The 15,054-nt window shown below is 33.2% G+C and overlaps 2 protein-coding genes across 44 annotated transcripts in view; one reads left to right on the top strand and one right to left on the bottom strand.

Annotated features, from left to right (window-relative positions):
* Positions 1-1,243: 1,243 nt before the first annotated feature.
* On the bottom strand, positions 1,244-4,618 carry Art7 (arginine methyltransferase 7). Its single transcript, XM_066398336.1, has 8 exons — positions 4,339-4,618; positions 3,089-3,423; positions 2,832-3,031; positions 2,522-2,780; positions 2,328-2,458; positions 1,764-2,268; positions 1,560-1,714; positions 1,244-1,507 (listed from the first exon to the last, which is right to left on the bottom strand). Exons 1-8 carry the CDS (start codon positions 4,610-4,612, stop codon positions 1,276-1,278), a joined length of 2,091 nt encoding a protein of 696 aa, XP_066254433.1. The 5' UTR covers positions 4,613-4,618; the 3' UTR covers positions 1,244-1,275.
* A 593-nt stretch (positions 4,619-5,211) lies between these two features.
* LOC136414528 (zinc finger protein OZF-like) overlaps positions 5,212-15,054 on the top strand; it is a 183,432-nt gene continuing 173,589 nt past the window's right edge. For 13 of the 43 annotated variants that reach the window (XM_066398627.1, XM_066398635.1, XM_066398622.1 and 10 more), the window contains exons 1-3: positions 5,221-5,450; positions 7,399-7,767; positions 7,828-7,952. In XM_066398627.1, coding sequence (XP_066254724.1) covers positions 5,316-5,450; positions 7,399-7,767; positions 7,828-7,952 — 629 coding nt within the window. In that variant the 5' untranslated portion in view covers positions 5,221-5,315. Of the gene's footprint in view, positions 5,451-7,398; positions 7,768-7,827; positions 7,953-13,768; positions 14,724-15,054 lie in introns of those variants that run through there. The other 30 variants (XM_066398604.1, XM_066398602.1, XM_066398609.1 and 27 more) reach the window with 9 other exon arrangements.

Genomic DNA, 15,054 nt, shown 5'->3' on the forward strand with positions numbered 1-15,054 from the left:
CATATTTAAAGTATCGGCGGTTCTACGTGTAGAGAGAAGAATTGAATAAAAAGTTGGAAGGAGAAATAAGGCAAAGCGAGGCACATCTTAGTAAAAAATCTACCATCTAAAAGAATGACATTATAGTCCCTCACGATACCGTGGGAATAAATACGTATATGTATATCGTAGATAGGACAGGTTTTCTATCGAGTTTCGACGATAAAGTTATGGAAGCGCACGTCATGCAAATCCGAGGAAGGACTTACTTTGAACCTGCGAATAAACGTGGAAGGAATGAGTTTTCGAAAAGAGGAGATAAAGTTCAGAAGATTTGGCAGAAGCAATTTTAAGTTGGACACAACAGTAAATGTCAAGACAATTCACAGGTACAGCTGAAAGCTGCACAACTAGAAAACTATAAGTATCGAAGCTCATTTGCGGAGAACCAGTATCTTCTCAAAATGGTGAACAAGCAGTTATATAGAAAGCAGTCAGAATCGCACACAGGAGCATGATAGAATAATTGAATACATTTATAAAAGGAATGAACTGTGACTGTAGGGACACAAATGCACCATAGCGAACACAGCACAGTTTTAAATACTTGTTGGTACAAAACCGGTTCGTTTTAAATATTTTGAATTGTGATTGTCTGAGTGTTCCTCATAATTATATGTAAATTGTTTTGTATAAAACCGTCTCATTACTAGGACATCAAATCCTGGTTGACCTTATGAATGTTTCCGATTAAGTTAATTTTTCAAGTTTATTGCTTGTATCTTGTCCTGCTCAAAGTCGTAAACTTGAAAGGTGTTAAAATTTAAGGGTGAAAAAAATGTGATTTATAGAAAATTTTAAAGAATCTGTCACTCTTGGAAGGCCATAGTAGTGGAAATGAGTAATGCGAAGAGTATTGCCTACGCGCAATGCATTAGGTTACTATATTAGAATATAACCAATTCACATATTTGACAACCTGTGTAATTCACACACATTTAAACTTTGTTGGATCGGGATGTAGGTTTGTTTTAAATATACTTCAAGTCCTAAATTTTGGAAATAAATTTTACTACAATTTTACCGGGAATTTATTATTGAAGAAACATTTTACACTATATGCAGGGATATTCTGGAGAAGCTGAGAAATCTTAACATATGAAGAGTTAAAAAAAGAAACCTTATCAGTTTAATCCCCAATTTATCGTCACTTTCCTTAATTTTCATGCTCAAGTACACCTCATATTAAAAAAAAAAGAAAAAAAAAGAGAAAATTCAACTTTATTTCATTACTCATCACGAATAAGTAAAATTAATGTTACCCTCTTTGAAGTTAAAACTGAAATAAAATTGTAGAACTTTAACTTGTTTTGCTGAGAACAAACAAACTCCCTGTCGAGTATATATGTCCCAATGCACTTTTTGTCCCACTACTATTGGTTGTGTGGGACCAGTTGAGATAGTACCTTTTGCTGTATCATCTAAGTTCCAGTTAACCCATAAGGCAATGCCATTACACGGTTGATCTCTAAGGAAAAAAGCAACAGACTAGTAAAAAAATCTGTAAAGAAAAATATTACAATTCAATGTTAATAGTTCCTTGTGTTTCTAAAACAGATTCATGCTCTTCAAGTAAATTAATCTGAGCTATATCAGTCTCTTTACTTAAGGCTATTCCTGGGTATTCCCACAGAGGTTGAGCCTCCACATTATCATCACTAAGATTGCTGGACTCCTAAAATCCCTCCTTAAAATCCCTGGTATTATTATAAATAAGCACTTACTGAAATCAAATGATCAAAATTTGCCATTGAGAATCCCTCACATATCCCCAATGGCTCTCGAATCTTGTTCAAATTCTCAAAGTTAACAGCTACAGCTTTAACATTGCAGCTCTTAGGAAAGACCTTCACATTTTTGTTTAAAACTGTCCTTATGCTGCCTCTGAGATACAGAAAAAGCAAATTATCCCATGGCAGAATGGTGCTGGTAAAGTAGGGCTCTCCAAACACTATGGATACAGTGTTGAGATCAATATTTTTTAGACTCTTTGCGTCTTCAAGAATAACAGCATTGTCTATCTTATTGTGCTTTATAAACTCTTTTAAAACTTTTCGGCATATCATGTTTGTGTCCAGGAAGTATAATTTTTTAGCACCCAGCTTTGAGGCTACTAGACCATAGTGAAAACTATCACTCAGAAACAAAATGCAGCTGTCTTTATCGATGTTTTCTTCCAAGATTCTTAAGAATTTTTTGTATCTTTTGGTGTCATTCAATTGGCCTATTCTTCAAAGTAAATACCATAATATATGTGTATACTTATAATATTTCAAAAAATAAACTACCTAGTTCTGGAAAACGCCACATGTAGCCCACACTCACAGACAGGGCTTAAGTAATGCAAGTCAGTTATTCTCAGTGTGGTGGTAAAGTTAAACCATAAAGAATATTCATCATGACAGCTTATTAAATGAATCTGAGAGAAATACATTTACTTTATTGATTTTCTTGAGAGTTCAGACATGGAAATAAAACATACCTCTTGCCCTTGTTTAACATCAACTTCTTGAGGCAAGTAATACACAGCTTGCATCCAATGGTCCCTCCAAGGCACCTCTACTGTCAACTTTTCTTTTGACTTTGGGTGTGCCCAATATGGAGCGCAACTCAATATATGCTCCCCATTAATGTCCATTTGCAGCTCCCACCACATGAAAACCATCTGAGCTTTACCTTCTCTAAGACTCGTCAAAGTCTGAATTGTAGATCTTTCAAAAACAAATGGGGTTTTGCCTGACCTAAAATCTTTAATTATTTTACCTCTTATTATGGTTTTTATTTAAGATTACCAATCAAATCTTAAAACTGGAGTTGGAGGAATAATTGGGTTAAATGAGGACAAGGGCAGCTGACTCAATTGAATATCATGTACTGCAGCTGAACCTGGACATTTTCGGATATTTTCAGGGACCTTAATCAAAATTTCCAAGTCATCATTGTAAATATCTTTAAGTTTGTTCCAATTTTGTGCAAAAGGACACTCAACCACCTGCAATAAAGTCACACTGGCTTTTGGTCTGTTGAAAACAAATGGAGTTGTACTTACTTGAGCAAAAATGGTAGCATTATCTGGAATAACAATACATTCTTTTTCAAGCAAATGTTTATGGGCATGATCAAAAGTTGACAGTGCCCCTTCACCAATTAGCTCAGTATCAAAAACTTCTGTCACCAAGATGTTGCACTTTTCAGGCAAATCACCCTCACATCCCACAGACAAAGTTGTGGACCTCTTGGGAATCACCTTAATTTTATCTTTGAAACCATTTAGCTCTATGATGTTTAAAGCACATTCACTCATAGGCTTAAAAGCTTCGCAGGCAATAATAGAATCAGCTCCATTTTTTGCTGCCATCATTGACAATAATCCTGTTCCAGTTCCTAAAACAAGCATGATTCACAATCTGATTTCTATAAGAAGTAAACAGTAATAGTAAACAAATAAAAATATAAACTTTAAGATTAAAACAATAAGTCATAGTGTGACATTAAGAAGTAAGCAATAAGTGTTACAACTAAATGTTTGGAGATCTATAATTTTAGCAATTAAAATTAAAATTGTTTTTAATGCCATTCTACAATTTTTGAATATTTACTTAAACATTATTTTATACATCTTTTAAACTATTATGTAATATTTGTGATGTTTAGTTTGTCAGCACCTATTAAATTGTAAATTTATTTATTTAGCATATTTTGTTTAACTTTATATTTTGATAAACTTATTTAGATTACAAGAAATTTTTAAAACAAGAAATGTTAATGTTTCTACTAATATCATTGATCAAAATTTCATAATATTTTAAATCATTATTGTTGCTAATGTTACAAAATCCACTATTCCCATTACACAGTACAAACAAACATCTAAAAATAAAATTCATCATTAAGTTTCTGAAAGATTTAACAAGAAGATAGCATATGACATTAAATCTATTTTTGCTACGCATTGGGATATCATTAGAAGTTAAGGAGATATCAGACACACAAGTATTTTAAGCAAAAAATTGTAATGAGCAGTAATAACCAACAAAAGTTAGGTCAATTCACTTCAAAAAATACAAAAATCAAAGCAATTTTTGTGAGATATTTAGGCAAGAAGGCATTTTGATCAGTGAATCACTGCTACTGCTCACATTCCTAAGAGAAAAGTACTCTTTAGAAAAAACTGATTTGAAGAGAAGTAATTTTTTGTTAATTCATATATATAAAAACATGCTTAATCCACACATTAATAAGTGTTCTGAATTAATTTTATGGTATTTAAACATCTTTCAACCTATACCTTCTTCTTACCTATATCTAACACATTAGCCCTTTTTCCCATGGAATGAATCTTCTCAATAGCGGTTTTAAGAGCTTTTTCATAGAGTTGATTCCTTTCCCTATCATGAAGCATATCTGCAAAAGCAGACCTAGCAACCTCCTGGTGGTAGTCGTAGTCTTCATTTTGAATTACCCAGTCATTACTACCGGTAAGGGGATTGACTTTTTGCACGAAAACACTCATTTTCCGCTTAGTTTGAATAAAAGTTTGAGAATAAATTTTTGAAAATGTTTTTATAAACATTGAGGTTATAAGATGGGAATGAACGACAGTTATAACATTGACATATTTAGGAAGGGATTTGCAGCAACCTATCTTTCTTTCTTTGAAGAAAAATCGCTAAATCTATTTCTTTTTAATGAGCAGTTCAAAAATTGAATTACTGGCTGCAGATACAACAAGGAATTAAAATCCTAAAACTATCGCCGAGACGAGAATAATCAAATAAATACTTTTAATTTATTTGATTTAAGATTTTCCAGGTTAAAATACCTCAATTCTTCCCCATTTTGTATATATTTTAATATTATAAACGTAATTATTAAAAACATTAGTAAAATCGTGTCTAATTAGGACGAATTGTATACCTAACATTGACATTGCAATTCTCACATGCCAATTATCAACATTGGACATTTTCTCATATTTATCAAAATTATTTGGGTGTAACTCGCTTAGGCAAAAAAAGCTATTTCATACTAATATTTTATATTCATTTGAAAGACATTTTTCTATAGTTTGTAGCTGTGTATTACCATTTTATTAAATACAACTTGAATTAGCCGCCTTAACTTGACCGGAAGTATGGTGGGGCGGAGCGCGGCGGTTGCCGAGTGTTTCTTCGAACAACATCCGTCTACGCCTCGTCCATTTCGCCAGCAACCGTCGCCAAAGAAGCAGTTCCATGAATCACCTCCGATGAAATTTCAAGAGAAACTGCGCAAAAATGGATAATCCCGGTGAAATTTTACGTTTATGTAGACTGTGCTTAGTTAAGGACCAGGTTAATATTCCAATTTTCGAGGAGCAAGGTGATATAAGGCAGACTTTCCTCAAAATTCGTTCCTGTCTACCAGTTAAGGTGAGTGGCTTCGGCCGCCATTTTCTCCTTTTCAGGTTTGATTTTCGACAGCCCACATTTTGGACGACCATCCTGTATGTTTACGGACATTACCATTTCTCTTTACAGCTTTCTTATACAGGGTTCCAGCCAGTGCCCAGCTCTAGTTATAATTACTTTCACTAATAATGTTTTAAGTTACGTTGAGGCGGCGGCCATCATGGCGTCCCCTTTGTAATTTGAAGACAACTACTTTTTGCTCAGACATGCTTCGTCGTTTGTCTCTGTTTTGTCACTACTTAAATATGATTTAACTTTGAAAGTTTCTTGGTTTTCAACGAAATTCAACACCCAATTCTTCTGATATTACATAAATCAAAGCATAATTAATGTTTTAAATAATTTTATCTATTCTCCAAATAACGTCACCATTTTGCGATACAAGTCTATTAATTAATTTTTTTCCGCTGTACCATGAAAAAATTGTTTCCTAAATTTAGTGTTTTAATTATTATTTTGTGATGTAATATATCAATACTTTCCTCCCTGCCCCTATCATGTTTTACATCGATTTCCTTTGTCTGCTCTAGAATATACCGAGTACGCAAAATCAAATGCGTAGGATATACAGGATTGACCAATAGAATTTGAGCTCGTCCGCGTTTGCTGACAAGCGGTGGGAAAAAGACCGCGCGGGTTTAATGGGTTGGGTGATGTCACCGCCATTTTGTCCGTTGATATTTACAGCGTCTTTTTAGAGTAGTTTGTTTTGAGCTAATTTTTATACTGAGTATTGCATCAAAATTGAATGGGCCTCAAACTCTAATGACTTTTTATTAAGGATTTCATTGAATTTTAACATCTGATAAATAGAAGCAAGTTTGTTATTTAATGTCAACCAGGTAATTCAATGTTATTCTTATGACGTTTCTTAATAACGTAATATTTGAAACCTGGAACGTTATTTATCCATTTTTAAAAGGATGATGTTTAATTCAAGTTAAAAGCAGTGAAGTATTTCAGAGACATTTATTTTTATTTACTGTTTCAATGGTGCAAATGCAAAGTCAACTGATAATTGGTCTAGCCTGTAAATATATTGGGTTTTGATTTAGGGATATAGAGTGTTTTCTATTGAAACCATCTCATTTTGCAAAATTTCAATCTAAATATTTGTTACAAGGATTTTCTGTTATTTCTTGCCATTGATTTGTTTATGACTGGAATATGCCAAGTATGGAAAAAGTTTTTTTTAAATAGAACTATTTTTTTGGAAATTTTCTGTTTTTCTGATTCCTAAAAACAGTGTTACAGTATAACAAGTTTATAACAGTTAACAGTTTTTACATTTATATGTTTTTAAGATACATCTATTTTGACAACTCTATTTTTTTGTGTGTAAAATTTCAATAGTTTTTTCAAATAATATTCTATACATTGTTGTTCACTGGTGCTATAAAAGGTACTTATATGAAGTGTTGGTTGACTGTGGTTGCTTGTAATAAGAACTGGACGTAAAATTTAAGCTATTTGTGGTTTTGATTTACTGTGATCTATTCCTTTATAAAGTTTTTGTATTATAAATTATATTGATCAATCATAGTCTCAATTCAAAATAAATTAAATGTGTGGTCCCACACTGGAATGTCATGATTTTGACAGTTAAATTCAGATAAACTTACATAATTAGAGTCCAGACTCTTATCTGTTTCCTCAAATTCAATACTCATTTTCTTGAAATGTTTGATACAAAAAATTGCCTGTATATAAGCTCTTTAAAGTTTCATACCTAGGAGTGGTCTCAGTTCAACTTGCAATTTAATTACTACATGATGATTGTTCATTCACAGACCTGTTCTGAGATTGTAAGTGATGCCAAATAGAACGGCCATCTGAAGCTTTCCACTTAAACACTCCATATATTTTATAGTTAATTCATCACACTTAACTAGATGTCTTTTTGTTGCAGGTCTCTAGAGATGACAAACTTCCAAAAAAGATATGCGGTGGTTGCTCGAATAAGTTAGATTTATTTTATGAATTTTGGAGCTCAACGGCCAATAGTGAGAAGACTTTACAGTCATGGCTGGGCCAAGAAGAAGAGGATGATAAAATGCAAGAGATCACCAAACCTGTTGAAGCATTAGTTAAAGAAGAGTCTGAAGCCTTGGAAGATGGACATGCACATGATCAGTCCTTTGATGAGGCAACCAAAGATGAGGCTGAGGCGCCACCCGCTAAGCGGGCGCGTCGAACTGCTGCTGTTAAGGCACAGATTAATATTTCACATGACTCTGATGAGGATGAGGATGTGGATGGCGCTGAACCCATAACAAAAGTGAGTTTTCTTCAATCAGTGTTATTTTATTGGTTCTAAAGATGAGTTTCCTTGTTCCAGATTGAAGACGAAAGCGATGATTCTGACGGTGAAGAAAAGGATCCCAGTTACACAGAAGTACCTGGAACAAGTGCTGATGACCAAGCTGGTCCATCAGGGCTAGGCAAAGATGGAGTGGAAGCACCGTGAGTACTCGTTTTTTATTTAATTCCTTTACCCTAATACGTCTGGATGTACCTCGGGTTTTAAACTCGTTTGCCTTCAGCTTTTTTTTTTTTATTGCTTTGAAATTTTTATGAATTTGTGTATTTTCTGCGGTCAAGTTTAGGTAATATTTTGATAAAAATAGTATGAAAACATTTTGGTGGTATATTGAGTGAGTTTTATATGGAAATAATCAAATATTATTGCAATTATTCTTTACCAAATTTCATAAAATTTATTCATGAAAATTATTCTTATTAGAGTTAAGTTTAGAATTTATAATCTGATAAATGAAGATTTTCTTAATTTTGACGTTTTTGATATCACCATAAAATTACAAGCTGAGATTCAAAAATTGTGTCTTTTGATAGGGTAAGGTAAGTGGAATTTTTATTTCATATATCAAGGCAAACTAGTTTGTTAACTTTTTTTTGCTTTATATGTAATCATATTCATCAATAGTCTCTTAGTTTGTCATATCTTCATTAAAGGACGTATAAAATCAATTTCCTGCATTTAACTACTTAATTAAGTATTGAAGTTGAAAACTAAATTAACCTCACAACTCTACTTGTTTGAATAGTCATTTCCAAAGATACTATTACTTCCTGGTGTCTGCGGAGCTACTTTGACTATTTTAAAACTGTTGGGAGACTTGGTTTATTCAGCAATTATGTTATACAATGCTGGCAATATGTTTTTAAAACGTCCCATTGGATATGTTAAACTAAGTTTCGTATTTGTTTAAATTGGTACAATCCAGGCGAACTTTGGGCAACGAAATTGAGTATCAAGTGATTCATTTTAAAGCTAACCTTTATGTTAAAAACGTTTTCAAATATTACAATATTTGGCAGCGTTGGCATATTTGTTACTTTTTAAATGTATATAATTAATTTTGTCCTTCATAATCCTCATTGGATTTAGTCATAAATTTATTGTATGGGTCTTTGACATTTATCCTTCCATGGAATTCCTTCAATAACTTTCCAACTCAAGGGTTGTTTTGAATGAATTTCTAAAGAAGGCAGTTAATGTTTCAAATATCTTGCACTTATTATAATGAAAGCTCTCAATTTCATTGCCTATTTTACGTTAAGTTTTTGAAAATATTGTTTTCATTTATACTTTCCATTATTTAATGGCAAGTTATTTTTGTTATTGAATGTTGTCCAAGTTTTTGGACAATACATTTATATCTTTAGTTCTACACCATTTGGTGTTGAGCAGATTTGTTAGTGATTATTCTTCCATTTAGGTAATTTGAGTGAGTGTTTGACTGAAATGGTTATAAGGCATTCTTGAGGCAAAAGGGGAAAGTCGCTAGTTTGTGAGTTTTCCTAAATCTACTCATGCGGCCTAGGACTCCATGATCACTACCGCCTGTAATTTATTAGTGTGTCGATGTCTGTTTTCTTTAGCAGACACTCAATATGCCTAGAAATTGTGGTGGTTGGATGATTGGAATTTTTAGAACATAGTTCAAAATGTTATTTACTTTGATGGCATTTTGCTTGTTCCTAGTCTGTTAAGGCAGCCTGTTTAGCTCATTTCAGTCAAACTACCTCACATTTGTGTTCATGAAAACAAAACGTAAGAGGTATTTTACAAATAAAAGGTATTGGGAAGTTTTTGTGGGACCGAGTTCCAGCATGAATGTGCAAGTGCATTGTGCATGTCTAGTAGTTCATATTTATGGGTATATTTAAAAGCATTTAAGGTTTAAGGTGTATAAAAATTTGGTGTTGGGGCCCCATATAATTAAATTGTAATGCGGAAATGAGTTTAAATTTCATTTCTTCTAATAAATATATTTTATGTTACTAAGGATTTGTCGGAGTGCAAACTTCCAGGTGTTCTGGCATATTTTTCTTTCTTCCAAGGAAAATTATGATTGAACGTGGGGAAGTAAATTTCAAACAAGGAATTTATATTGTCACTCCGCCATTTTCTAATTTTACATAGCTAATACTCTAGAAGAAAGAAGAAATAGCTAAACCTCTAGATGAAAGAAGACCTGTGTTTTGTGTAACGTGTCTAGTCTTCATAAACCAGAAGATGAGATATTAAAGAATTGTAATTTTATTGTTAATTAAATATATATATTTTTTGAACATTTTGTGTTTGAATGGAGTAGAATTTGCATCCTAAGGAAAAAGCGGATAAATCAGGCCTGCCCTAGGGTTAAAGTGTTATTGCACCTATTGCTTAGTATTTCGGGCTTTGATTTATTCGTCTGAAGGGCGATTTTTCAGTCGATAGTCTAGTAGTAAAAGTAAAGTTTGCGTATGTCTACTTGAAACCATTAATTGAGTTTTAATGTTTTGCAAATGAAAATGATAATGCGATTGAAAATCCGTCTTTAGGAAATATTGACCTGACCTATAAAAATTGGTTGGTTGATTATTGAGTTATCGGAACCAAATATAAAGTAAATTTAATATGGTGACAAGTTTTCTCATGACACCAGAAATTTATATTAGAAGTTTTAAAATCATTTCTTAAATTATTTTAATAAATTAAGTAAAAATTTGTTGGTCTAAAATTTCACCAAGGTCAGCTCTATTTTCATTTTTCTACAAACCTATTCCTTCAAGAATTTAAAGGGAGCTGTTCGGACGTATCTACGGTAAGTATTACTTAGAATGCTGCCAGTACAAGATGTTTCAACAAATTGTTATATACAATTTTTATTCGACGTTAATCTGCTTGACAAAATTTAATTTCCAAGTTGACAAACTGTTGTTTTAATTTCGTAGAAAATTAAAACAAGATATGTTTATTTTTGAAACACCCTGTATTTGTCACCGTTACAGGTATATTGTGGTTTAAAGAAAGAAAGAAGTAGGTGATTCATCTTTATAACTTGTCTCTACCTAGTAGAATTAAATATTTAACTTTTCCAAATACAACTATACATTCATGAAATTTGATCTAACGCTTATAAAAAAGCAAACAAATTTAATTTGCGAAAATTATAATTTCATATATAGTAATTTCCGAAATTCTGAGAATGAACATGAGAAATTGTATTTTATACGGGTTTCTTAAACTGTTCTGGTTGTGTTTGGAGTGGTAAGAAACCTTGAAATATTGAAGTGGACGGGATGTCTCATGTAAAAATTAAAATTTAATTTATCGACGTAAAAATAAGACAATGTTATAAGGGTAAACCATCTCTCATTGACATCAGGTAATCAGTTTGATCATTTAATATTTCTTAGAATTACTTGTGATTTAATGATATAATGACTGGAAATGACTATTAGATTCGTCTGCTAAGGTTGTCAAATTAAGGCAGCAGAGTAACTTGAGGATTTTGGAAAAAAATAATATTTTCAAAACATCTAGAATAAACTAGTGAATGAATTTTGGTGTTTGATCAGTTGAGCTTCTTTTACGCGAAAAATAGAAATCTTGCAGGAACGACATACTGCTATATAAATATTTTGTTTTTCTATTGATGTCTATCATTTATGATAGAAATTAAAATATGTTTTCAAACATACCGCTTTCTATATTACACTGTAACAATCTGAGGAACTGTTAATTGATCATTCTGTATATTGAATGTTTGAATGGGATCGGAAACTAATTGGGGGTCTGTGATCAAGGTTTTGCCAAATATCTTGACAGGACCCATATGGCATATTTACACTTTGTCGATTCTATAAGGATAAAGGTGTCAAAGATCTGTATAAAATGTCATTCCATTTACAGCAAGTCATATATGGGTGCCGAAGATTCTCCTGTTGAAGCAGGCGTTATTTATCCTGAACCATGTTATTTTTACAATGTGACACATGGTTTTTTCGCAAAAATTCATTGTTTTCATATATACGAGCATAAACATTTAGAGTATACACTATCATACGTTTATATGGGATTTTATTCTAAAGTTTTCATTAAGTAAAAATGTCAGAATTGTTTATTTATCAAATCTATTGGGGGATTTTGGTTGTTGAGCTACAAAGCTAAATAATTGCGGCAAAAATTGGAAGGTTGAAATCTAATTGCACGTTTGCTTCTACCTTTTTTAGAGGCTCTTCCTTTGCTTGCTCTATTTGCGGACAATTTTTCAACAAATCCTGGCGCCTTAAGTACCATCTAAAGAGCCTTAGCATTCAATTACAAATGCACTGTTCGACTTGCAACCAGTACATGGATGAACCTTGTGACCACGCTCCAAATCCAGATGTCCTCTATTGCAAATTTTGCAGAGCAGTTGTTGCTAAGGACAGGGAAGACCATATATGTTTCCATGTAAATAGCGAAACTGGCAACTCTTCAAAACCAGCCATACACTTAAAACGAGGTTGGCCCCCTCCTCCGTACATCTGCTCTTATTGCAGCAAAGAATTCGGCAAGTACGGTTACCAGCAGCTTCTCAAACACGAAAAGATGCATAAGAAACTCCACAGCTCGATTATTCAATGCAAAAAGTGCGACTTGGTGTTTAAGACTGAAAAGGAAAAATCATCCCATAAGTACAAGTTCCACAAACATGTACCAGTGGGAGTTTGTGATATTTGCGGTTTTGCCACCAAGCATATCGCCCGTCATAGGGCCGTACACTTGAACGACCGACCCTTTCAGTGCGAATTGTGCCCAAAGAGTTTCAGGGCCAATTACGGTCTGAAAAAGCACATGCTCATTCATAGTGATGAGGCTAAGTATCAGTGCAAAGTATGTGGTAAAGCCTTTAAGTTTAGTTATAACTTGACTGTACACATGCGCATTCACGAAAATGTAAAGCCATTTGAGTGCTCGATTTGTAATAAGACTTTTACGACAAAGCAGTGGAGGGATAAGCATGCGCAGACGCATTGTTGAGGTGACTGGCAAAGATGTTAGAAATATAATAAATATATTTTTTATTAGAAGTTTTTTACATTAAAAAGAATTTGTGGTGCTAAAATTTTTCTCAACGGCGACACAGCAATTCTAACATATAAAGGTGTGCCTCGTTTTTAATGCCGATATAAATGTCAATATTTTGGAAGAAAGGTAAATTTTTCAGGGTCGTTCGAATTAATATTATTGCATATATTGGTGGAAAAGTTGAGGGTATTTGAAGTTCTTAACAGGGCGTTTTTAAGTTATATGGGCAATGAAACAGTGCCATCTTGAAAATTACAGTTTGTAATTATTACAAATTGCACTTATTTTTTTCGTAAATTCGGCACTATTTAGGAATTTTTAAAACGTTCTGCGCCAATAATTGGTTATTGAATATTTACTTGCTATTATTTAATGCCTAAAAAGGAATGTTATGTTCTTTTTTTTTTCGTTTAAGTAGCTTTAACGCTGCATCTGCCAATGTCTTTCCCACCACATCTTTGTGTATTACACCTGGTGTTTCTCAAAGGTGGCCCATCCAAAGTTTTCTACTACTTTTAAAACAAATTAAGCAGATTTCCCTACTTTATATATGTAAAAGGTTTCACATTTTAATCGTAAAAAGAAAGTACTTTACAATGATGTATCGCAAGCTAATATTTGGATACAAAACGGCGGAAAGTATAACAAAAGCAAATTTCCGTTTGTTTAAAACTTCAGGAGAACCACTTCTCAAAAACACCCGGTATAGTTGATATTTTTAAATTCTTTAGTATAACTATTAATTAAGTTGAAGTGCAATACTGATTTAAATTAATACAAAATTTTGTTACATTATTTTATTTGCTGAATTTCGTTGGATTAGTTATAATATAATGACTAAAACACCTGTGATGCACCTTATTTCTGCAAATTAACTGACAAATTTTATTAAAACCATTAAGCAATTATCTTTCAGGCTAGTACTAGCAAAGCGCACCTCCAAGAAAAAGGTTCAATGCGAAACTTGCGGACGAATTTTCAACTCCAGAACTCAACTTCAATACCACATTCGGAACCTGATAGTGAAAGTTATCTCCAAATGTCTGGATTGCCATTCCACATCACCAATATATGATAAAGATTGCAACCACTCTGAGGACATCAGAACATTCCATCGGTGCGAAATCTGCGGTCGCCAAGTGGAGGAGCCTTTTCATGATCATGCCTGCTTTCATTTGCATCCCAAGAAGTTAGTCCGGAGAAGCAATAATTGTAGAAGAAGAGCAGTTGATGTTGATGTTGATGTTGATGCAGAAAATTCTGTGGATGGAATTAATTGGAGTGACGAATTTGAGAAGTGTATTTATTGCAATACAACCATGGCAGCAACTCTGCTAAACAAGCACGAATCATGGCATAGGAGATTCGATAAGAACGTTAAAGATCTCTTAGAAGTGAAACCTTCTATTAGAATTCACAAAGACACGGAAGGACTCTGCGCATACTGCGGAGTCCTCAAACCGGGCAATAAGCTACGCAGACACGAATACGTTGAGCACGTTAAAAAGTATATTAAGAAAGTTTGCGATATCTGTGGAATTTTTACTTGTCCTACGTATATTAAAGAGCATATGCGCACTCATGATTCAGAGAAAGGGTTTAAATGTGAGGATTGTGGTAAGGCCTTTTTTAGGAAAAAAGCTTTGGCTAGGCATAGGTTGGTGCACTCTGATGAGGCTAGGTACGTCTGTACCATATGCGGAAAGTCGTTTAAGATTAAGTTCAATTTGAGGGTGCACATGCGCAGCCATGACGATGTGAAACCTTTTCCTTGTTCGGTGTGCAAGAAGACCTTCACGACCAAGCAATGGAGAGATAATCATCTGAAAACTCATGGGATTGTAGGGAATAAGTAGTTTGTGAAGACGTTTAAAAAAATGAGGTGCAAACAATTAATGAATTTGAACTGAATTAAATCTGACATAATTAACACAACTATTACATAGTTGTCTTATTAGGACAGGGTATTGATATAAGTAGTGAGAAAGTTGTAATTTTTGTAAGGTTTCTGTCTAGTTTAAGGGATTTTTCATTGGTTTAAGAATGTTCAGAATTAGGCCCACTGGCGAAAATAGGGTGGAGTACATAGTGGATATGTAAAATCGTCATAAAGAACGTTCATTTCGGAAGATAGCTTTCTGCTTATTTTGAGATAAGAGTCTTATTTTTCATTTTAGAAAATCTTTGTTTTAAATTAAACAC

Source organism: Euwallacea similis, chromosome 17, assembly GCF_039881205.1.
Source record: "Euwallacea similis isolate ESF13 chromosome 17, ESF131.1, whole genome shotgun sequence".
NCBI classification, from domain to species: Eukaryota; Metazoa; Arthropoda; class Insecta; order Coleoptera; family Curculionidae; genus Euwallacea; species Euwallacea similis.